A 22,318-nucleotide genomic window follows, 5' to 3' on the forward strand; every position below is an offset into this window, starting at 1 on the left:
AGGTTCCTACTGGGTCCCCTCAGTCCAAGGCCCTAACATAGCACTCCATATGCCATCTCCTGCCCTGCCTGGCATAGGCTGTAACCTGGAGTCCTGGAGGACGCTGGACCTTCCACTGGCTGCTGGGAATGGCTCAGGTGTGGCTCCTGGCCCCAGCCACCCAAGACAGCCTGGGACAGCTGGGATGGTTCACTCAGGCTCCCCAGGGAGGGATTTCCTGCCTGCCACTTGCTCTTCCCTGTAACAACCAGCACTGGTCTTCATGGAGCTCACGGCCTATGGTTACCAGGCTGGGTGCTGGGCTCAGATTCATACTGGGCTAAGTATCTGCTCTATCAAGCTGGGGAGCTTGAACAGGCATCTGACCTCCCTGAGTCTGTTCACTGTCCTCTAAACTGATGATATGAATAGTACCACGGTGTCAGGGCTATGGGGGGAGCTACTTGATACTCCATTTTGCAGATGGGGAGACAGAGGCAGAGAGTAGAAGGGACTTGGCTTGGATTGTATACCTCCTAAGTACCAGGGCTGAAATTTGAAGCCAGGTAGTCTACAGCCACAACCCCAGTCCACAGTACTTCTCTCTCTGCTACTCCACACACTCTGGCAGCAACAGGCCCAGTGACTGCAGACACTGCATTGCTCTTTGCCTACCCTACACCAGTCTGGGCCCAAGGTGTCTGCTTTAGACTTGAGGGCCCCCTACACAGACCCAGTCAGAGACACTCAGCTCACCCCACAGGGTGCCAGGGAAGCTTGGCTCAGGAGGAGGCAGGCGGGGAGACCAGGAAGAGCCATGTGGGAGGTAAAGGCTAGGTGCCTGCTTGGCCACTTCCAGAGGGAATGCCGGTGCCCACCACCACTGCCAAGCTGCCTGGGTGCTGGCATGGGCCTGTGGGAAATGTCAGTCAGCCAGGGACCTTGGGCCAGCTTAACACTGCTCAGGACGAGGATTGGGCCCAGTTGGGCACCCACAGACCCTGCACTGCCACCACCCCTACCCCCAGCATAGCTGTCCCCTCAGCTCAACCCCAGCCCCAAACAAGCAGGGCAGGCCTGAGAGCACATGGATCACTTCGGGGCTGACAGAGCTCCTGGTGGAGCGAGACCTAGGCTACCCTTTGCTCCCAGGCTTGAGTGGACATGGCCCAGCCTCTGCATAGAGGAGCAACTTTGAGGGCCAGAGCCAGAAGCCTAGGACAAGGTGACAGCTGGGGTGTTAAAAGTGTAAGACTGCTCTGGCCTGGTAGCTCAGTTAGTTAGTTAGAACATCTTCCCAATAAGCCAACGTTGTGGGTTTGATCCCCAGTGAGGGCACATACAAGAATCAACCAATGAATGCATAAATAAGTTGAACAACAAATCAATGTTTCTGTTTTTTCTGTCACCTCTCTCTCTAAAATCAATAAATTAAAAAAAAATTTAAGTACAAGACAGAGGCCCAAGAAGTCAGTCACCTAAAATGACACAGTCACCCTGGCAAGGTGGCTCAGTTGGTTGGAGCATCATCCTATGCACCAAAAGGCTGTGGGTTTGATTCCTGGTCAGGGCACATACTTAGGTTGTGGGTTAGATCCCCAGTAAAGGCATATAGGGGAGGCAACCGATTGCTGTTTGTCTCTCACATAGATGTTCTTTTTTCTCTTTCTCTCGCTCAAATCAGTAAACGTATCCTTGGGTGAAGATTAAACAAGATAAAAATAAAATAAATAAAATGACATAGCCTGTGTCAATAGACTCCCAGCCATCTGCTCTCAGCAGCACCACCTACCTACCAGGAGGGGAATTAGGGAGAATAGCTAGAAGGGCTGCCAGAAGCCTACAGTAAAGACACCTTCTGAACCTGCAGCTGTGCTAAAGGCCCCTCAGGTTACCCTCTTGACTCTATTTGGTAGCTCTTTAGCCCCACCTCTGAACCGGAGCCTCTGGGACACCTTCCCTGGCATCCCCAGGCATTTGCACTGTGTAAAGCTGACCTGTGTTAACTCCCTCCCCTCATACACCAGTTTAATAAACTGTCAGTTTATTAAAACCATGTGAAATATGGCGTACATTCTGGGTTAAGTGCCTGCTCTATCTGGCTGGGGAGCTTGAGCAGGCATCTGACCTCCCTGAGTCTGTTCACTGTCCTCTAAACGGATGATACGAATAGTACTACGGTGTCAGGACTATGGGGGAGCTATTTGATACTCCATTTTGCAGATGGTGAAACAGAGGCAGAGAGTAGAAGGGACTTGGCTTAGACTGTATACCAGTGTGAAGTATGGTGTACATTCGGAAGTGTGCATAAGATGGAAATATACAATATAATAAATATCTATAAAGCAAACACCTGTGCGGCTGGCACAGAGGTCAAGAAATAGAACACAGCCGGCTCCCCAAAAGCACCCACCACAATCTCCCTTTTCCTGCGAGGTAGCCGTCTTCCCATTTGTGGCCTTTTACTTGCCTTTCTTAGTCCACCTTATCCTGTTTTGTGGCCACATTGAAGGACTTCCTGGACACAGTCTGAGAGGGACATGTGCTGTTGTGGTGATGGGGACACACGGGGATGTGTGTGGCTCCAGCTGGCTCTCATACAGATGTATAGCCAGGAATCACACTCCTGGGCAGCAGGTGGGGGCTTTCTCCTGGATGGAGCCCCAGCCAAGCACTGTGGTGTCAAACCCTGCAGGCCCATGCCTCTACCCCCATGACCCTGGGGTGGGTGTGGGAGTCCTGACCCCTCTTCTCCGAATTCCTTCTTTTGGCCTAGGGGGTTGCTTTGAAAACGGCAAAACACTGTGCAAATAAAGGAGTGTTACTGCTATTAAACAATGAGTAAACTCTTACTATGTTCTAGTCCCTATACTATGCACTTCACATGCATTTTCTCATTTAATGCTCATACTCCCCAAGGAGGTAGGAACTATTATTATCTCTATTTTACAAATGCGGAAACAGGCCCAGAGACATAAAGCAACTTGCCCATGATTGCATAGCTTCTGTGTGGCAGAAAAGGAGCCCCAGTTTCACTGACTCTATGGCCCATGCTCTTACCTGCTATCTGTACTTAACTTTAAATTACAGCCCTTCTACACAATAAAATGTCCATTGGAAGCATATCTTTTAATTCAAAAATATTTTTAAGTCATCGTGAGTTAGACTTTCAGGAATGGGCAGTTGGAAAGAGGCCTGAGTCCAGGACTCTGGAAGATGGGGTTGGCAGAGTAGATGGCAGCTGGAGAGGGACATGCCTGCTCCCAAGGCCTCCCGGGGACCGGGCTGGGGTCTTTAATGAGGATCCAGGGTGAGTCACAGGGACTGTGGCTGCCAGAGATGCTAATGCAAAGGAAGGGTGCAAGGAAAGGGGAGGGCGCTGAATCCCCCCGAGTTCTGGGCCTAACCTGGGATGCCAGGCTGATCTGTGCACTGGAGAATGTTCATCGAAAGCCAGGCATTGCAGTGGGTTGGGAGCCCTGGAGTCCATGACCTTTCAGAAACTTGAGGGACGAATGGTCAACAAATAAACCGGTAAGTAGGATAGAATCTCATATAGAGTTGCAATACGAAGAAAATGAAGTGGGAAAGGGTTTGTGATGAGATGTAGAGCATTCTAGGGAGGGTGGCCTGGAAGAGTGACTCCCCTCTGCCCTGTTGAGTGAAATAAAGGTCCACTCAGTAAAGGAGTAACCCTAGCTGCACTAATGTTAGGAATCAGCACTTGCTCTGCGCCAGCCTTCTGCTAAGCACTTTAAGGGGATCATTCCACTTGAACCTCTAGCTCCTTGAGGAAAGCTTCATCAGCTCAATTTTTAGAGAGGAGACTAATCCAAAGCTCAGAGGCCCAGGTGCGTTTTCAAGGTCATTCAGCCCAGAAAGAGCTGAGGGAGGTGTGAGCTGAGCTCTAGTCTCAAATCCAACGAATGGGAAAGGCTGCGGCCATGGTGGCTGAAGCCTGGAAGCAGAGAGGCTCCAGCCTAGGTGTCTGGAAGACTTCCTGGGTTAGCATTTTCTGGTTCCCAAAGCCAAAACCGCTCGTTCCACGGGTCTAAGGAATGTGTCTGGCATCCCCACCGCATTCACGACGTGTGTGTGTGTGTGCGCGCGCGTGCCCGGGGTGGGGGTAACCAGCGAGCCCAGGGAACGACGTGTGTGTGTGTTTGTGTGTGTTCTTGTGTGTTTGTGTGTGTGTGTGTGTGTGTGTGTGTGTGTGTGTTAGAGCCCGGGGTGTGTGTAACCAGCGAGCCCAGGGAACTCCACCTCGCCGGGATCCTAGAGGACGCAGAGACTTCCTGTCTTGCTCTGAGGTGACCGCCTCCTGGGACTACACCTCCGGGGCAAAACGCGGTAACTGCTCCTTTCATAGAAGAGAGAACTAAGCCAGAGAGAATCATGGTGACGGGACCGGGGTCTGGAGGTCGGTCGGAGTCCCGGAAAAGAGGTGGAAGGGACCCAACATACTGTTCACACCCCTACAGAACTGCAAGGCGGAAGCGCTTCTGCCCCTCCCCCGGCCGGCACCACGTACGCTTTGCGCCTGCGCAGCAATCAGAATGCTCGGCAGCACAAACTTGAGGGCGGGGGCTGGCGACGAGCACGCTGGGACGTGAGGGGCAGAGCTCAGGAAGACTGAGCTTTTTGATGGGCTGAATCGGGGAGGGGGCGGAGCAAGAGGCGTTCTTGGGCGGGGACTCGAGTCCGGTTTGGAATTTTTGGCGCGAGTTGGCTCCGCGCGCGTTCACGGGCCGTTCCCCTTCCAGAGGCTCCTCTAGCCTGGGCGTAGAGAGCTGTCGACGGCAGACCCTGGCCCTTCTGACCCCCTGACAGGTCCCTGCGGGCTCTGCTGACCCGAAATCTGGGACCTCGCGGAGCTGCGCCCCGCCTACCCGCTCCAGGTGAGCCCAGAGCCAGCCCTGAGGGTCCTCGGGTCGGACCTCCCTCCCCTCTTCTTTTCTTCTTCCCCTAGCTCCTGGCACCCCTTGCCCTCCGAGAGCTCCTCCCCTGCGCACCCTCATTCCCCCCCTTATATCCCTTGGACGTCCTCCCTCCCTGTGGGGCTGAGTCTTGAGGTGTCCCTCGGTTAACCCCCTTGGGCTAGCCCTGCCCCGGGCGACCCCGCCCACTTTCCCTCTAGCTGCTGGGGGTGATGGACCCTGCTGCTCACCCGTCCTTTTACAGCCTCTCTCTCCCCTTTCATTTGGGAACCCCAGCGACTGCCCCCGCCCCCGTTACTAGTTCTTCCCCAGGAAAAGCCCCACCCACATTCCATCCACAGCCCCTCCCGCGTGACAGCTGGTCTACTCAACTCTTTTCGCCAAGGTTTGTTTCCCTACCTCCAAAGAGGTGAGTCTGCTGTTGTCCTGCCCGGGAGGAATTCACAATCTAGCGCTGTAGACCGAGGTCAGCAGTTGTGTCCCGCCCAAAGAGAGGATGAGGCTTGTAGAAGCTTTAGAGGTCACCCTGGCCCTGCCTCTGCTCAGGGCCACCCTAGATTCACCTTGCTCCTTCTACCTACGCGGCCCCACCCACAAAGCTGTTTGGCAAGGCCAGTGGTACTAAAATGTGACTTTGGGATGGTCTGAGAACTGGTTTAAGATGAAGGTGGCCAGTGTCTCCAAATGTGACAGGACTGGGAGGCTGTACTTTTAACCAGTGCCCTGGAGGATCCTGACATCCCAGCTCTTCACTTTGAGAAACCCAGGAATGGGATTCCTGAGGTAAAAGAGGCAGAGGAAGGGTCCTCACAATATGTAGGGTGAGTCTTCCAGGCAGGCACCCATGGGGGTCCCTCCCTCAGTCCTTACTCTCCCAGGGACTGGAGGGCACACTTCAGATGACTGTCCCCCTTGTTTCAGTTACTGGCTCACCTCTTGTTGGGGTTGCATCTTTTGATACACTGTGGCTTCCTCTCAAAATTAAACTCCCCCCTTTTGTTTTCTTATTTTTGTTTTAATTACAACATTATAGCAACACAAAAAGCCCTCTGTGCTCCAACACATAAAGCCACTTATACACATGAGGCCTCTGTAATTTTGTGTGTCCTTTAACAGCACTTATTGAGGAATCTGCATGCTAGACACTAGGCTGAGTCTTCCTTGAGCTTAATTTACAGGTCTGCAAACCTCTGAATCAGCCAGGTGTGTTCCAGAATTCAAAAGGTGTCAGATTTTAGAAAGCTAATAGGATGCATATGACATTTATATGTAACACCACCCATGGGTTTGGGACATCATCCAATAATGAAACACATTAATAATTCTGTTGAGAAATACATGAACATTCATACTTAGAGGGGGAAAAAAGTCAGACCAGATTTTTCTGCCAAATGAGTTTTACATGTAGGTATCTAGTTGTCCCATTTGTTGAGAAGACTGTTCTTTCCCACTGAATTGTTTTGGCACCCTTGTCAAAATCAATTGACTATAAATGTGAGGATTTATTTCTGAATTCTCTATTTGATTGATCTATATGTCTATCCTTATGTGAATACCACACTGTTCTGATTATTGTTTCTTTGTAGTAAGTTTTGAAATCAGAAAGTATGAGTTCTCCAATTTCATTTTGATTGTTTTTGGCTATTCTGGGTCTGGTGAATTTCCATATGAATTTTAGGATCGTCTTGTTAATTTCTGCAAAAAAAAGCCAGCTGAGATTCTGGTAGAGATTGTGCTGAATCTGTAGGTTAATTTGGAGAGTATTATCATTTTTTTCCATATTAAATCTTTGGATTTATGAACATGTAATATCTTTCCATTAATGGGATAGGGTAAAAGCAGATTTACATTTGTTTGTATGGAAAATAATACAGTAATTAATAAGTAATACAAGAATAACTCTGTTTCTCATACTCACAACTGTAAACCTTCTTTTGCCTCATCACTTATATAAGTTGTCTTTAATTGAGGGAACCCCGGCCTGTGTGGCTCATTTGGTTGGGTGTTGTCCCACAAAGCAAAAGGTCACCAGTTCGATTCCCAGGTGGAGTATGTGCCTGGGTTGTGGGTTTGGTCCTGAGTCAGGGCACATGCAGAAAGCAAACAATTGATGTTTCTCTCTCACATTGATGTTTCTTTCCCTCTTTTTCTTCCTCCCTTCCCCTCTAAAAAATAAAAAGATAAAAAAAACCCATTTAGACTCAAAGGGCAGGCAGATAAAGAGCTTCCCAGATGAGAAAAAACTAAAGGAGTTCATCATCAGCAAACTATTATTATATGAAATGTTAAAGGGACTTGCTTAAGAAAAAGAAGATCAAAACTAGGAACAATAAAATGGCAACAAATACATATCTATCAACAATTGAATCTAAAAAAACAAACAAAGCAAACAAGAAGAACAGATGGAATCATGGACCTGGAGAGTGTTTTGATGGTTTCCAGATGGAAAAGGGTGTAGGGGAATGGGTGAAGAGGTGAAGGGATTAAGAAGTACAAATAGATAATTACAGAATAGCCATGGGATGTAAAGTACAGTATAGGAAATGGAGTACCAAAGGACTTATATAGGCCTGACCCATGGACATGAACAATGGTGTGGGGATAGCCTGAGGGAGTGGGGGTTGCTAGGTGGAAGGGGGCAAAGGGGGAAAAATTGAGACAACTGTAATAGCATAATCAATAAATTAAAAATTTTTTAAAAGCTGAGGTGCCTTGGCAGGTGTGGCTGAGTAGATTGAGCACCAGACTGCGAACCAAAGGGCTGCGAGTTCGATTCCCAGTCAGGGCACATGCCTGGGTTGCAGGCCAGTTCCCTGGTAGGAGGCTCCTGAGAGGCAACCACATATTAATGTTGTTTTCCCTCTCTCCTTTTCTTCTCCTCTCTCTAAAAATAAATAAATAAAATCTTTTTAAAAAAAGGCTGAGGGAAGAAAGGAAAGAAAGTATATATGCATAATGTTTGTTACAGTGACCTTATTTACCACATCTGGCTCTTTTTTTTTCATTTGTTCCTGTGGGTTTGAGTTACTATTGCGTATCATTTTCTAGTCCAATAGTATTATTCTCTCCTACCTCCTTTGTGTGGTTATATGCAAGTATATCACACTTCTTTGTGTTATATGCCCAACAATTCAATTACATATTGTTTTATACAGTTGCTTTTTAAATTAGTTAAGAGAAGAAAGGAGAAGAAATATACATTTATTCTTCTTTTATATTATATAATTACCTTTACTAGTGTTTTTTTGTTTTTTCATGTAGGTTAGAATTACGGTTTGGGATTACATGCTTTTAGCCTGAAGAATTTCCTTCAGTTTTTCTTGTAAGGCAGGTCTTTTTTTTTTTTTACTATATTTTATTGATTATACCATTACAGTTGTTCTATTCCCCCCCTTCATTCCCCTCTACCCGCACACTCCCTCCCCAACCATTCTCCCCTCCTTAGTTTATAACCACATGTCTCAAGTTCTTTAGATTCTATATTTCCCCCACTATTCTTGCCCTCCCCCCATCTATTTTCTACCTACTGTCTATGCTATCTTCTATGCCTTCTCCCCCCTTCTCCTCCTCCCACTCCCCTGTTGCTAACCCTCCATGTGTTCTTCATTTCTATGGTTCCACTCCTGATCTAGCTCTCCTCTTAGTTTGCTTTTGTTTTAGGTGTGGTTGTTAATAACTGTGAGTTTGCTGTCCTTTCACTGTTAGTATTTTTCATCTTCTTTTTCTTTTTTTTTTAAATATTTATTTATTTATCTTTAGACGGGAAGGGAAGGAGAGAGGAAGAGAAACATCAATGTATGGTTGCTTCTTGTGCATCCCCTGCTGGGAACTGGCCCCTGCCAGGAACTGGCCTGCAACCCAGGCATGTGCCCTGACTGGGAATCGAACCTCAATCATCTGGTTCGCGGGCCCAAGCTCAATCCACTGAGCTACACCAGCCAGGGCTCTCATCTTCTTTTTCTTATATAAGTCCCTTTAGCGTTTCATATAATAAGGGCTTGGTGATGATGAACTCCTTGAACTTGACCTTATCTGAGAAGCACTTTATCTGTCCTTCTATTCTAAATGAAAGTTTTGCTGGATAAAGCAATCTTGGCTGTAGGTCTTTGGATTTCATGACTTGGAATACTTCTTTCCAGCCCCTTCTTGCCTGCAAGTTCTCTTTTGAGAAATCAGCTGACAGTCTGATGGGTACTCTTTTGTAGGTGACTGTTCCCTTATCTCTTGCTGCTTCTAGGATTCTCTCCTTCATTTTAGTCTTGGCTAATGTAATTATGATGTGCCTTGGTGTGTTTCTTCTTGGGTCCAACTTCTTTGGCACTCTCTGAGCTTCCTGGATTTCCTGGAAGTCTATTTCCTTTGCCAGACTGGGGAAGTTCTCCTTTATTATTTGTTCAAATAAGTTTTCCACTCGTGGCTGTTTCTTTCCCCCTTCTGGTACCCCTATAATCCAGATGTTGGAACGTTTAAAGATGTCCTGGAGGTTCCTAAGCCTCTCCTCATTTTTTTTGAATTCTCATTTCTTCATTCCTTTCTGGTGGGATGTTTTGTTCTTCCTTCTGGACCATTCCATTGATTTGAGTCCCAGTTTCCTTTCCATCGCTGTTGGTTTCCTGGACATCTCCCTTCATTTCAATTAGTTTAGCCTTCATATGTTCCTCTAATTTGTGACTATAATCAACCAGTTCTGTGAGCATCCTGATAAACAGTGTCTTGAATTGTGCTTCTGAGAGGCTGGCAATTTCTCAGTTGCTGAGAGTTATTGGCTCTGGGACTTCGAGTTCTTCTCGCACCATCTTTTGGGCTGTTCGTGCCTCTTACATAGCAGGATCAGAGCCCTAGGTGTTCACCAGAGCAGGGCAACTCAGTCGCTGGGTCGGGACGTTGTATGTGGGGGCGGGGTCAAAGAGGAACAGTGGCATCCCGTCTGCTGCCTCCCACCACCGCAGCCACAGGTGCTGCAGCTGCCACCGTCACCTCCCACTGTCACTGGGCCCACGTGTTTCATCCCACTGCACTCGAGTGTGCCACCACTGGCAGCCCTCGCCCCCTGGGGCCTGCGTGGTCCGTCTCACTGTGCGTGAATGTGTGACCGCAGTCAGTCTGCCCCACACCCTGACTGGGTCCGGGCCACTTGCGTGCCTAGGTCGGGGGATCTGTCCTGCCGACCCTGTTCCGCTGCTGGCTCCGCCCCTCTTACTGTCCCAGTTGCATGGTTAGTTGTATTCGGACTTCCGTATAATTCAATTTTCTGTTCTTTGGCTGTGTCTTTGTTCTTCAAACCTCTGTTGTATTCAAACTTGGTTGTGGGAGAAGGCACAGTGTTTCCACCTATGCCTCCATCTTGGCGGAAGTCCTAGAATTTTTAAAACCTAAGGCTGCAGGGGCCCTGCAGCCGGACATGGGGACCGGTCCAGACTCACAGAAGTTGTAAAGCAGGTCTTTTAGCAATGAAGTCTTTCTGGTTTTGTTTATCTGGGAATGTTTTTATTTTGCCTTTATTTTTGAAAAGTAATTTGTTGGATATAGAATTCCTGGTTGAAGCCCTGGCTGGTATAGCTCAGTGGATTGAGTGCGGGCTGCGAACCAAAGGGTCGCCAGTTCGATTCCCAGTCAGGGCACATGTCTGGGTTGCAGGCCAGGTCCCCCAGTGGGGGCCACATGAGAGGCAAGCGCACATTGATGTTTCTCTCCTTTCCCCCCTCCCTTCCTCTTTCTCTCTTTCTCTCTCTCAGAATAAATAAATAATAAATAATTTGAAAAAAAAAGAATTCCTGGTTGACAAATTCTCTCCTAGCACTTTGAACACCTTATCCTGTTGTCTTTTTTTTTTAATCTATTTTTATAGACAGAGGGGAAGGGAGGGAGAAAGAGAGGGAAAGAAACATCAATGTGTGGTTGCTCTTGCACATCCCCCACTGGGGACCAGGCCCACAACCCAGGCATGTACCCTGAACAGGAACTGAACCAGTGACCCTTTGGTTCACAGGCCTGGGTCCAATCCACTGAGCTACACCAGCCAGGGTTTCTGTTTCCTCCTGACCTGCATTGTTTCTGATGAGAAGTCAGCAGTTAATCTTATGGGGAGGCTTTTAAGTGATGGATCATTTTTCTCTGGCTGCTCTCAAGATTTTCTCCCTGTTTTGTTTTCAGCACTTTTAGTATAATGTGTTTGTGGATCTGTGCTTTTATCCTACTTGAAGTTTATTGAGCTTCTTTGCTATGTGTTTTTCTAATTACATTTGGGAAGTTTTCTTCCATTACTTCTTAGCATATTTTTCCTGTTCCTTCTCTTCTGGTGCCCTCATTATGCTTATGTTGGTACACTTAATGGTGTGATACATTTCTCTCAGGCTCTGTTCCTGTCATTCTTCTTTCTCTCTGTTCTTCAGATTGTATAATTTCTATCAGTCTATCTTCAACTTTGATAATTATTTGTTCTGCCAGTTCAGATCTAATGTTTAACCCCTCCAGTGAATTTTCATTTCAGTTTTTGCACTTTTCAGCTCCACAGTTTCCATTTGATTCTTTTAATAATTCCTATCTTATTATTAATATTCCCTATTTGGTGAGATGTCAGCATGCTTCTTTTAAGCATGGTTTTCTTTTGTTCATTGAACATATTTACAGTGGCTACTTTGAAGTCTTAGTCCGTTACATCTGACATCTGGTCCCTCTTATAGGCAGTTTCTGTTGCCTTTTTCCCCATGTCTTTGCACAATTTGCAATTTTTTGTTGAAAACTGGACATTTTTTAAAATTGATTTGAGAGAGAGGATGGGTGAAAAAGAAAGAATGACTTGTTGTTCTACTTATTTATGTACTTCTTGGTTGTTTCTTGTATGTGCCCTGACCAAAGATCAAACCAGTAACCTTGGCGTATCAGACGGCTCTAACCAACTGAGTTACCAGCCAGGGCCTTCAGGTCATGGACATTTTAGATAATACATTTTAGCCACTGTGCACACTGGTTCTTCACCACCCTGTCCAGGGCTTGTGATTTAAAAAAAAATTAAATTGAATTTTAAAGAGAGAGGAAAGGCTAGAAAGAGAGAGACATATCTATTTGCCATTCTACCCACTTGTTCACTCATTGGTTGACTCCCACAGGTGCCCTGACTGGGGATCAAACCTACAACACCAGTACATCGGGATGACACTCCAACCAACTGAACCACCCAGCCAGGGCTGTGTGTGTGTATGTTTGCATGTGTTTGCTTATCCGTTTGTTTAGTGACTGGTTAGACCATTGTAGTGACATCTCTTTCCGCAGTATGGAGTCTCTGACATTGCTCCTTAAAGGGTCCAGCTGGAACATGTGTACAGTCAACCCAGGACACTGAGAATTTTGGGGGACTCTCTTTGTGCTTCCCCTGATCATATCTACCTGTCAGGCTACCCCGATTTCTGTCTGTCTTCTCTATTGCTTTTGTCCTGCAGTATCAATTGCTCTATAGACTGATATAATTAAATTTTGGCTCCTTTAACAGGGTAAACAGGGTTTTTAATTCAGTTCTTGAGCTTTGTTCTGAAACCAGGAAGGCTCTTCCTAGCTGGCTCTTTCCCTGATTCTCGCTGCTAAACTAGCAGGCCCATGGGTTAGCTTTTTGTTATAGTGGAATCACCAGCCACCTTCTACTTGCTTACCACCTAGCACTGATTTTTTTTTAAATTTGTATTTATTGATTTTAGAGAGAGAGGAAGGGGGAGAGAGAAACATCAATTTGTTGTTTCACTTATTTAAGCATTCATTGATTGATTGTTTAAAATTTTTTAAATTTTTATTGTTTATATTAAAGTTGTCCCAGTCTTTCCCCCTTTACCCCCATTGGTTGATTCTTGCACGTCCCATGACTGGAGCTCAAACCTGCAACCTTGGTGTATGGGGATGACACTAACCACGTGAGCCCCCAGCCAGAGCCTAAATCCCGACTGATTCTTTTTTTTGTTCCTTAAGATTTCATTTACTTACTTTTAAAAAAAATTTTTTTGAAGATTTTATTTATTTATCTTTAGAGGGGAAAGGAAGGAGAGAGGGAGAGAAATATCAGTGTGTTTGCCTTTCGTGTGTCCCCTGCTGGGAACTGGCCTGCAACCCAGGCATGTGCCCTGACTGGGACCCTTTGGTTCGCAGGCCAGCACTCAATCCACTGAGCCACACCAGCCAGGGCTAATTTGTTGTTCACTTTTTTGTGCATTCATTTGTTGATTCTTGTATGTGTCCTGACCAGGGATCAAACCCACAACCTTGGTCTATAGGGTGATACACCTATACCAACTAAGCTAACCTGCTAGGACCAGATCTCTCTGTTTTATTACTTTTCTCTCTCTAGGCAAAATCTCTGAGCTGCAGCTCTGGAGCTGGGGACAGGGACAGTTATGTCCATCTCCCCGAGTGACACTGCTGCTTTAGGCTGAAGGCAACAGCCTCTGGCCTTCTCAGCTTGCCTCTCCCAGAGTAGAACCGCCTTTGTAGGAATGAGCCTACTAGACCTAAGACAGAGAGAGTTTCCGCCTTATTAGTAGGAGCTGGTGGAAGGAGGGAGCCCTCTCTGCTACATTCAGCTGGAATTTAGCCTCTGCAACATAAGAGTTCAAAGCAAAACTACTACATGTTTTTTAGCATCACAACTATAAAAAAGAAGGCAAGAAACTTGGAATCAGACCTTCTTTTTTTCACTTTGGAATTGGAGATAAGGGAGTATCTGTGTGAATAAGGGGTCTGTGTGAATATTTCCTCCTTACTATCTTAGAAGAGATTACGTATATTAATGTCAAATAACAGTTGTGACGAGGAAGGGATTGTAGGCATATGCTGTATGGCTCCCAAACCTGCCTTGTTTTGACCTCTGCTGGACTGTGGGAGGCTCTGGGCCACGGTCCCATGCAGTTGTTTCTGTGACCTCCAGGTATAGACAGCTGTATGTAAGTTTATATAATTTGTCCTCTGCCTTTTCCTGGCAGGTGCTCGTGTCCCCACAGCTTCCATGTTTAAAGCAGAACATGTGTGCAGAATAGCCGCGGCCTTCTTCTACGGCCTCTCTGGGGCCACAGGACAAGAACCCATTTGAGTGGACACACTGTTCTGTACTCTACCTCTCAGGGCCTCCTGTGCTGGCCATGCCTGTGCCCACAGAAGGCACCCCGCCACCACTGAGTGGCACCCCCATCCCAGTCCCAGCTTATTTTCGCCACGCAGAACCTGGTTTTTCCCTCAAGAGACCCAGGGGGCTTAGCCGGACCCTTCCGCCCCGGCCCCCTGCCAAGGGCAGCATCCCCATTAGTCGTCTCTTTCCTCCTCGGACCCCTGGCTGGCACCAGCCCCAGCCTCGGAGCGTGTCATTTCAAGGCAAAGCCTCTGAGACCCTGCAGAGCCCTGGGTATGACCCAAGCCGGCCGGAGTCCTTTTTCCAGCAGAGTTTCCAGAGGCTTGGCCGCCTGGGTCATGGCTCTTATGGAGAGGTCTTCAAGGTAAGTGGGGTAACAACCCTATGGGCCTGTCTGGAGGTGCCTGGATAGGATAATATTCTGGGCAGCTCTCTCCCCTTTGCCTCTCCTGGGCTGACAGGTGGCCATCCTCTGTGTGCGGTTTGGCCACTTTCTTATAACCCTCACACAGGCCCCTTCGACAGCCCCTTCAGTGCACACTGCCTTTTCCAGAGCCTGGCATGCCTGGTAGTGGCTCCCGGCTACCGTCTTCTCCCAGCCTAGAGCCAGCCACTCTGGGGTTTTGGGTGAGCTCTGCCCTGCCCTCTGTACCCCCACCTGGGTTGCAGGCACTTAGGCTATACCCTGTATGCCACCTTTTTAAAAAACATGTATTTCCCAATAATTTCTATTTCCTTTTAAAATGGTAGTTTTCCTTACAGAAGTACTACAAACAACATGGGCCCCTAGATTACTTCTTTTTTTTTAATTTTTAAAAAAGATTTTATTTATTTCTCTTTAGAGGGGAAGGGAAGGAGAGAAGAAGAGAAATATCAATGTATGGTTGCATCTCGTGGGTCACCTGCTGGGAACTGGCCTGCAACCCAGGCATGTGCCCTGATGGGGAATCGAACCCCGATCTTTTTGTTCGAAGGCCCACACTCAATCCACAGAGCTACACCAGCCAGGGCACTTCTTTTTTTCTAATTGTATTTTTTTACATTACTATTTATCCCCCTCATAAAGCAGCTCCCTCCACCCTAGATTAATTCTTCCCAGAGGAAACCACTGAGCTTCTCAGGTGGGCATCCTTCCTTCCAGAACTTTCTCTACACCTCTAAAATTGACCATATAGAGATAAACCCATTCATATTTTACACAGTGGGTCACACTGCCTGTATTGTTCTGCAGCCAGCTTTTTTCACTCCACAATAGTCTGAGAGACCCTCTGTGTTAGTACTTAGATGTCTGCCCTGTCTCTTCCTTGTTGGGCCTCCAGGGAACCAGCATCTGGTCTTGCTATTGCATGTGCAGGGGTCTTTCTAAGGTAAATGCCATATTGCACCTTCCACACATGTGAAATCTTAATAGAATCTGCTAGATTGTGCTGCTAAATGGTTGGGCCACCTCCCACCCCACCTGTGGGCATTATCTTCCTTCCAGGTGCGCTCCAAAGAAGATGGCCGGCTCTATGCAATAAAGCGTTCTATGTCACCATTCCGGGGACCCAAGGATCGGGCCCGAAAGCTGGCTGAGGTCAGCGGCCATGAGAAGGTGGGGCAGCACCCACGCTGTGTGCGACTGGAGCGAGCTTGGGAGGAGGGTGGCATCCTGTACCTGCAGACAGAATTGTGTGGTCCCAGCCTACAGCAGCACTGTGAGGCCTGGGGCACTAGCCTGCCTGAGGCTCAGGTCTGGGGCTACTTGCGGGATACCCTCCTTGCTCTGGCTCACCTGCATGGCCAAGGCCTGGTCCACCTTGACATCAAGCCTGCCAACATCTTCCTGGGGCCTCGGGGCCGCTGCAAACTGGGTGACTTTGGGCTGCTGGTGGAGCTAGATGCGTCTGGAGCTGGTGAGGCCCAGGAGGGAGATCCCCGCTACATGGCCCCTGAGCTGCTGCAGGGCTCCTACGGGACAGCAGCTGACGTGTTCAGGTAAAGGCTGGGCTGTGGAAGGTCCTTACTAGCTGGGGTACAAGTAGCAGAGGGAGGGAAGTGCCATCCTGGCTCAAAGTCAGGAAGAGGTGTTCTTTAGCTAGGAGATAGTACCCTAAGAGGGTGAAGGCCCACCCTGTAGTTGAGGGGGTTCTACAGTCAGGCTAGACAGTGAACCACCTGGAGCTGCCCTACTAGATTTACCCTTCTCTCTACCATATCTCCACAGAGGGACAATTATTACTCACAGGGGAATAGGTACAAGGGGCGTAAAAAAACTTGCTCAAAATCCAGTTAGCAGGTGGTGAAGCTTGGACTGGATCAGGCTCTGGGTTCCATGGTCCATGCCAGTAACCATTGCTCTGCCTCTATCCAGCCATGTCCACAGGACCCTGACAATAACACTAATAGCTATAGTGCCTGTCGGGTGGAGGTGCAGGAGGACTCACCAGTCCTGTGTGGGTCGTGCTGGGTACTGGGTCCATGCTTCATGACACGTCCTCGTCATTGGTCCTGCTGAGGTCTTCTCAGAGCCCCCAGCCTCTCCTTCCCCATTTCCCTGGCTCATGGTGGAAGACAGCAGCCGTTCTTCACCCTCTTCTCAGGGGTATCCTGGGACTCTGGGATGTGTGGCTCAAGGCCAACCTTGCCTATCTTCTGTCCCTGTCTCTGTCCCCACTGCCTGCCCCCTAGTCTGGGTCTCACCATCCTGGAAGTGGCATGCAACATGGAGCTACCCCATGGTGGAGAGGGCTGGCAACAGCTGCGCCAGGGCTACCTGCCCCCAGAGTTCACTGCCGGTAAGTAGGGGGCAAGGATGGGAGGGGACATTGTGCCACAGGGAGGGCAGACTCAAGTGGAAGAGAATGGCAGGCTGTGGGGGACTGCTGGGTCCAGGGCCCAGTCACCCTTGACATGGCCCTGCCCCATGGACAGGCCTGTCTTCTGAGCTGCGGTCTCTCCTCATCATGATGCTGGAGCCTGATCCCAAACGTCGGCCCACAGCCGAGGCCCTGCTGGCCCTGCCTATGCTCAGGCAGCCACGGCCCTGGAGTGTCCTGTGGTACATGGCTGCTGAAGCCCTGAGCCGAGGGTGGGCCTTATGGCAGGTAAGCCTGGTGAACGTGACAGGCTGTTCTACCCTGATCCTTGGCCCTGGGGTCTGCCCAGCTTCCCTCGGCTCCCTGTCCCCACAGGCCCTGCTTGCCCTGTTGTGCTGGCTCTGGCATGGGCTGGCTCACCCAGCCAACTGGCTGCAGTCCCCGGGCCCTCCAGCCACCCCGCCTGGCTCACCACCCTGCAGCTTCCTCCTGGACAGCAGCCACTCCAGCAACTGGGATGACGACAGCATAGGGTGGGTGAGAGCTCCGGACTGATGGGTTAGGGTGGAGACATGGGCTGTCACCATGGTCAAACTCTACATAGAGGCCAGGCTCCATTGGGATTAGTGGTGAACAGGGATCCCTCCCGCAAACCTGGCCCCATCATACCCCGGGAAGGGCACTGAGGCTGGCGGGAGTGCAGCCTGTCCTGGTTTGAATGCAACTGTTTCTTCTAAGCTTAGTGAGTGGAATGGCCACTGTGCAGAACTGGCAACTTCACACTTAGGGCACTGCCACATGAGGGAGCAGCTGGAGGGCCACAGCCCCCAGTGGGAAAGGGGCAGTGTGGCACCAAGCTCAGTAGAGGCTGCCAGTGCCCAAAGACAAGGCACTGTCTTTTTCACGGGACAAAGTTCCCAGAGCCTGGCAAGCCCCCGTCCTGGGAGGAAAACCATGTGCTCAGGGCAGACAGTTCTCAGAAGGAATCATACCATTAACCTCTTATGAAAAGGTTACCCCATTGTCATAGGGACACTTTATAACTGACATGAAGTACCAGATAAGCTTCATTTGCCACAGGTTCACTTCAAAGCCAGTTCATTTGAAGTCCTTGCGTTCTGAAAAGGGACAGAAGTGGCCTTTGAGTGTGATTAGGTAGATTTTAAAAGTTGTGGACATTATTCTTTGAAAGGGCATTATACTTTCATTGTCCCCAGCTGTGGCCCCTGTCTGTGTTCAGCAGGAGCCCGTACAGGGACAGGGTTGATCTTGCTGTTCCCAGGGCCTCCTCCCCATGTACTCCCCACTGCTTGACACCCTGCTTGTCTCGCCCACCCCACATAGGCCCTTGCTCTCTCCAGAGGCCATCCTGGCCAGGGCTGCCAGGAGCACCTCCACCCCCCAGAGCAGGCACACACTGAGGTGAGTGGGCCCAGGGTCAGAGGTAGGGAGGAGGGTCTTTTGAATCTTGAGTGTCATTTCTCTTTCTTCCCCCCAGGGATGCCCTGGACCTAAGTGACATTGACTCTGAGGCCCCTCAGGGATCCTTCCCCTCCTTTGAGCCTCGAAACCTCCTCAGCCTGTTTGAGGACTCACTGGGCCCAACCTGAGCCCAGACAGCCCTGGTGCTTTTAACCTTTTAATTCCTTCCCGCATCCTCATGGAGGCTGGGGTCCCTCTGGGAACTCCAGTAGTCCCTTCTGCCTAGCCATGTCTAATAAAACATATTTGAATCTTGGGAGCGCCCAAACTTGCTTGCATGGCAACACAGGGCTTTCTGCCCATTTTATTGACATCACCCAGGGTCTGAGGGCTCTGGGATGGGCTGAGGCTGAGCCTTGAAGCAGGGCCTCAGGCCAGCAGATTGCAGCTGGGAGCCCCATACTGTGTGGAACAGATTTCCTGAGCAGGTATGTCCCTGGTGGGACAGGGTGGGCTATGAGAGCATGGCATTCAATGTGGGGAGTGGGTCCCCAGCCACGTGGGGCCCAGATGCAGGGCCACTCAGCTCTTTACATGTGGGCCAGTTGCCTGGAAAAAGCAGCAGCAGTCCTCTTGCCCCTTATTCCTAGGGTAAGGGGATAGTCCTGCTGCCCAAACTCCCTACTCCATAGTCTGGACAGAAGGGAGAGGGGGTAGATGAGCCTCAGGTTGCCAGGAGGGCTGGCGTGCAGGGTTGAAAGTCAGGTCAGGAATCATGGGCTGGTGGCCCAGCCAGCCACCCATGTGGTACCTTAATGTGGGTCTGAGGAGGGGCAAGGTGGGGTATGGCTCTGGGCTGGCAGGACTCCAGCTGTCAGAGCAAGCAAGACTTGATCCCAGAGCCCCTCTGGCCCAACTCATAGGTCACAGAGGGTAAGCTGAGGCCCTGAGGAGGATTGGTTTCCTTCCAGCCTGCAGAGGAAGACAGTACCCTGGAAGAAGGCAGGAAAGGATGCTGGAGCTTGAAGGTGTGGATAGGAGGAGGCTCCACAGGGAAGAATGGGTGAACAGACGGGGCTGGGAAGCGTCCAGGGAGCCAGCCCCTTGCAGACCAGCAGAAGGAGGGGAGCCTGGTGATGTTAGCCCTGGAAAACTGGGCAGGCTGGCATGTTGTGTGGGTGGTGGTGGTTCAGTCTGGGGGGCAGGCGTGGTGGGCGGCCCAGAGCAGGTCAGGCACGACGCCAGCGTGCAGCTGAAGGATGGAGCCCACACTGAGCAGGTGCATGATCTGGTGTGAGTTCCCCCAGTAGTCGAAGCGACCTGGTCCCCAACGTTCTGGCAGACGGGCCACGTTCACTAGCCCCCCAAGCAGTGCTAGGGCATCCATGCGCAGGTAGCAGGGCAGGGAGCCTGGAGCTCCGGAGCCCAATCCCACTCCCCGAGCCCCAAACACCAGGAGGCGGGCACCAGCCTGCCAACCAAAAGCTCGGAGTCGGGCACTGGTGGAGGGGGCAGTAAGGGCCCTCCAGCCAGCCACCCCTGACAGCATGGTGTAGCCCACCAGGGCAGCTGGGCGAAGCCAGGGCCTGCAGGCCAGTGTGCAGTGGATGATGGGCAGGGCTCCTGCAGAGGAGAGAGCAGGAGAGGGCACATCAGTCTGGGGGTCTGTCTGCCCTTTCTACCCAGGATTCATGTGAGTGTCCCCTACTGCCCCCTCCCCACTTGCCCCACAGCTTTCATTCTTCTAGCCCCTCCCCCCATCCTTTGGCTCACCGAGGGTGTTGACAAGGCAGACCCCACACATATCCAGGGCAAGGAGCCGAGTGTACACAGGGCTGCCCCCTTGGTGGCACATGAAGAGATGGTAGAGCACAGAGCCTGCGGGTGGTGCCAGGCAGGCCACACAATGTGTGCCCCCCAGCCAGCTATCCTTGCCCAGCTGACCCCAGGGTATGGTCATTGGCAGCAGCACCAGGAAGCCCAGCAGGGCCAGCCCTGGGGGAGGGAGACAGTTATCCATCACACAACTTCAGCACGGAGGACAGGTCATGTCCTCAGGAGTCCACAGTCTAGAGACAACATGAGAGGAATGAGAGCAAGACAAGTCTTGACAACAGCGATAGACAACTATTGCCAGACCTGGGACAGAGGCAGGCCCTGGGCTTTCAGGAACTTACTCAGCAGAGCTCACAATAGTTCTGGAAGTAGAAGAGATTGTATCCCCACTTCACAGGTGAGGAAAGTGAGTAACCTGTCCCAGGTGTCTCCAGCAAGTAGAAGAGAGCCCCAGCAGTCTTAACTCCCAAACTGCTCTCACCCTTGCAGCCATATCACCTCCCTGAAAGCAAAGGACCTCAAACCCCAACCTGGCCTCCGTGTGTCAGCAGAAACCAGAACGCAGTGTGACTAGAGCTGAGCTCTGAAAAGGACATGGGGGCAATGATACCAGATCCCAGGGCCATTTAGCTTATTCCTCCCAACCCCATGTCTCCTCTTCATAAGTAACCAAACAAATGAAGGTTTTGCAATCTTCTGTCTTCCAAAAGGGGCTAGGCCAGGCAAGAAAGGGGGGTGGAAAAGAGCTTGTTCCATCTTCAACCCAGGCACCTTCTCTGGGAGCTCCATTCCCCCCATCCTAGGCGTTCTACCCTCCCTGCTGGCACTCTGGCATTGCCCTCACAGGGGTCAAAAGTGGGCACAGCAGACTGGGGCCTCTGGCTACCCATTATTGGCAGGGTCCGGCCAGGCCACAGTCCCCCCAGTGGAGGAGGTACCAAGGCTGGGCCCAGCCTGCTCAGGGCCCCCTGTCTTGGTCAGTGCAGCTCTGCGGGGCCTCACAGGAAGGGCCCCGCGCTTGCGGAGGTGGTAGTGGGGCAGCGGAGATGTCACCACCAGGCGGAGTCCCAAGACTGGATTGTTCCGGAAAGGGTTGGCAGGGCGGCTCGCGGGGAGGGGCCGGTGCCCGACTTTTGCTCCTGGACCCCTTTTCGCCTGAGTCAACACCCAAGTCTGGGACGGGTGCTGGTGGGGAAGGTGCACGGGAGGGGGGCTGGGATTACGAAGGGGCTGGATATCAGGCTGCTTCTCCCCCCGGGCTCAGAGGGATTAAGCAGACTTGGTCCCTCACTCTGCTTCCCTCGCCTGCTCTGGGGGCCCTGCTGGGGTAGCGGAAGCAGTCAGTGCTGTCCCAGACAATGGTAGCTTTGTCACCGCGGCTCCTGGCTGTGCCAGAACAGGGGTAGCCCAGAACCTGGTCGCTCCTTGGCCTTCGGGCCCCCAGCCCGGCGCAAGCAAGGCTGTCGCGGGTATGGGATGTGGGGCGCAGCTCACCGTGTGTGTAGATATTGCCCAGCTCGTTGTGTAGGTAGAAGAGGCTGCGCAGGCAGCCCGAGCCGCTGCTGGCTGGACGGTAGCCGGTCAACACGAACTTGTTGAACTGCAGGTGTGGCGGAGAGCTGGCCCAATCCAGCAGGCGCGGCCCGGCCAGGAACGCCATGGCCCGACCCGGGTGCGAGAGTGCCGCCCTCCTCTTATACCCCACCCGGCCTTCTCAGTGGGGCAGCAGCGGCGGGAGGGTCATCCCAGCGCCTGCCCACGGGCCTTGTACAGCTCGCGCACGCGCCGGCCCGGGGGTCCCTGCTCTCGCTCCTCCGCTGCGCAAGCGCGGGTCCGGCGCCCCTGCGTCAGCCCGCGGGGCTGCAGTGCACCGGTCTCCGCCTGGGCAGGCGCACCGTAGGGACAGTTCAAGGAGGCGGCAGCAGGCCAGTGGTCTCTCTGAAGCGCTGAGGACGGGTGCGGCCGGACGAGGGAGGGGACAGAAGACTCCGCCCCAGCTGGCCACCCCCGCCATCCCACCAGCGTAGACACTGCGAGGGCCAATAGCTACCGGCTGGTGGGGAGGCCCCGCCCCAAGGCCACCCAGGCCTTCACCCTTTTAGCGTGATATCTGCAGTGCCGGTCTCATTTGCGTGGAATGGCTGTACACTTGGGACCTGACATTTTGGGTTCTGGTGGTTTTGCCAGAGTAAACCTGGCACCTTGCATCCCCCGCCCCCCGCAGTGTGTGCCCCGGTGTC

The 22,318-nt window shown here is 51.0% G+C and overlaps 2 protein-coding genes across 10 annotated transcripts; one reads left to right on the forward strand and one right to left on the reverse strand.

Moving 5' to 3' along the window:
• Window positions 1-3,918: 3,918 nt before the first annotated feature.
• PKMYT1 (protein kinase, membrane associated tyrosine/threonine 1) lies at window positions 3,919-18,558 on the forward strand. 4 transcript variants are annotated; one of them, XM_037043402.1, is made up of 8 exons: window positions 3,919-3,983; window positions 4,743-4,877; window positions 13,880-14,386; window positions 15,506-15,999; window positions 16,693-16,799; window positions 16,936-17,353; window positions 18,165-18,242; window positions 18,319-18,558. In XM_037043402.1, exons 3-8 carry the CDS (start codon window positions 14,036-14,038, stop codon window positions 18,428-18,430), a joined length of 1,560 nt encoding a protein of 519 aa, XP_036899297.1. In that variant the 5' UTR covers window positions 3,919-3,983; window positions 4,743-4,877; window positions 13,880-14,035; the 3' UTR covers window positions 18,431-18,558. The 4 variants fall into 4 exon arrangements, with proteins under 4 accessions (XP_036899297.1, XP_036899299.1, XP_036899298.1 ...); XM_037043404.1 differs by lacking the exon at window positions 3,919-3,983 and having other exon boundaries at window positions 4,485-4,877; window positions 16,936-17,108; window positions 17,196-17,353; XM_037043403.1 differs by lacking the exon at window positions 3,919-3,983 and adding an exon at window positions 5,258-5,325 and having other exon boundaries at window positions 4,486-4,877.
• On the reverse strand, window positions 15,273-22,097 carry PAQR4 (progestin and adipoQ receptor family member 4). 6 transcript variants are annotated; one of them, XM_037043407.1, is made up of 4 exons: window positions 21,573-22,097; window positions 20,016-20,237; window positions 16,449-19,865; window positions 15,273-15,679 (listed from the first exon to the last, which is right to left on the reverse strand). In XM_037043407.1, the coding sequence occupies exons 1-3, from the start codon at window positions 21,736-21,738 to the stop codon at window positions 19,432-19,434; spliced, it is 822 nt and encodes a 273-aa protein (XP_036899302.1). In that variant the 5' UTR covers window positions 21,739-22,097; the 3' UTR covers window positions 15,273-15,679; window positions 16,449-19,431. The 6 variants fall into 6 exon arrangements, with proteins under 6 accessions (XP_036899302.1, XP_036899301.1, XP_036899300.1 ...); XM_037043406.1 differs by having other exon boundaries at window positions 15,273-15,972; XM_037043405.1 differs by having other exon boundaries at window positions 15,797-19,865.
• Window positions 22,098-22,318: the final 221 nt, after the last annotated feature.

Source organism: Sturnira hondurensis, unplaced genomic scaffold, assembly GCF_014824575.4.
Source record: "Sturnira hondurensis isolate 20B ecotype Veracruz unplaced genomic scaffold, ASM1482457v3 Scaffold0004089, whole genome shotgun sequence".
NCBI classification, from domain to species: domain Eukaryota; kingdom Metazoa; phylum Chordata; class Mammalia; order Chiroptera; family Phyllostomidae; genus Sturnira; species Sturnira hondurensis.

Bases quoted from the DNA above. Each gene is read 5' to 3' on its own strand.
- PKMYT1 (XM_037043402.1), top strand. From the start codon at position 14,036: ATGCCTGTGCCCACAGAAGGCACCCCGCCACCACTGAGTGGCACCCCC. The intron at 14,387-15,505 runs GTAAGTGGGGTA...TCTTCCTTCCAG, and splicing joins CTTATGGAGAGGTCTTCAAG to GTGCGCTCCAAAGAAGATGG. The intron at 16,000-16,692 runs GTAAAGGCTGGG...CCTGCCCCCTAG, and splicing joins ACAGCAGCTGACGTGTTCAG to TCTGGGTCTCACCATCCTGG.
- PAQR4 (XM_037043407.1), bottom strand. From the start codon at position 21,738: ATGGCGTTCCTGGCCGGGCCGCGCCTGCTGGATTGGGCCAGCTCTCCG. The intron at 20,238-21,572 runs GTGAGCTGCGCC...TCCCTCCCCCAG, and splicing joins GGGCAATATCTACACACACG to GGCTGGCCCTGCTGGGCTTC. The intron at 19,866-20,015 runs GTGAGCCAAAGG...TCTCCTCTGCAG, and splicing joins CTGCCTTGTCAACACCCTCG to GAGCCCTGCCCATCATCCAC.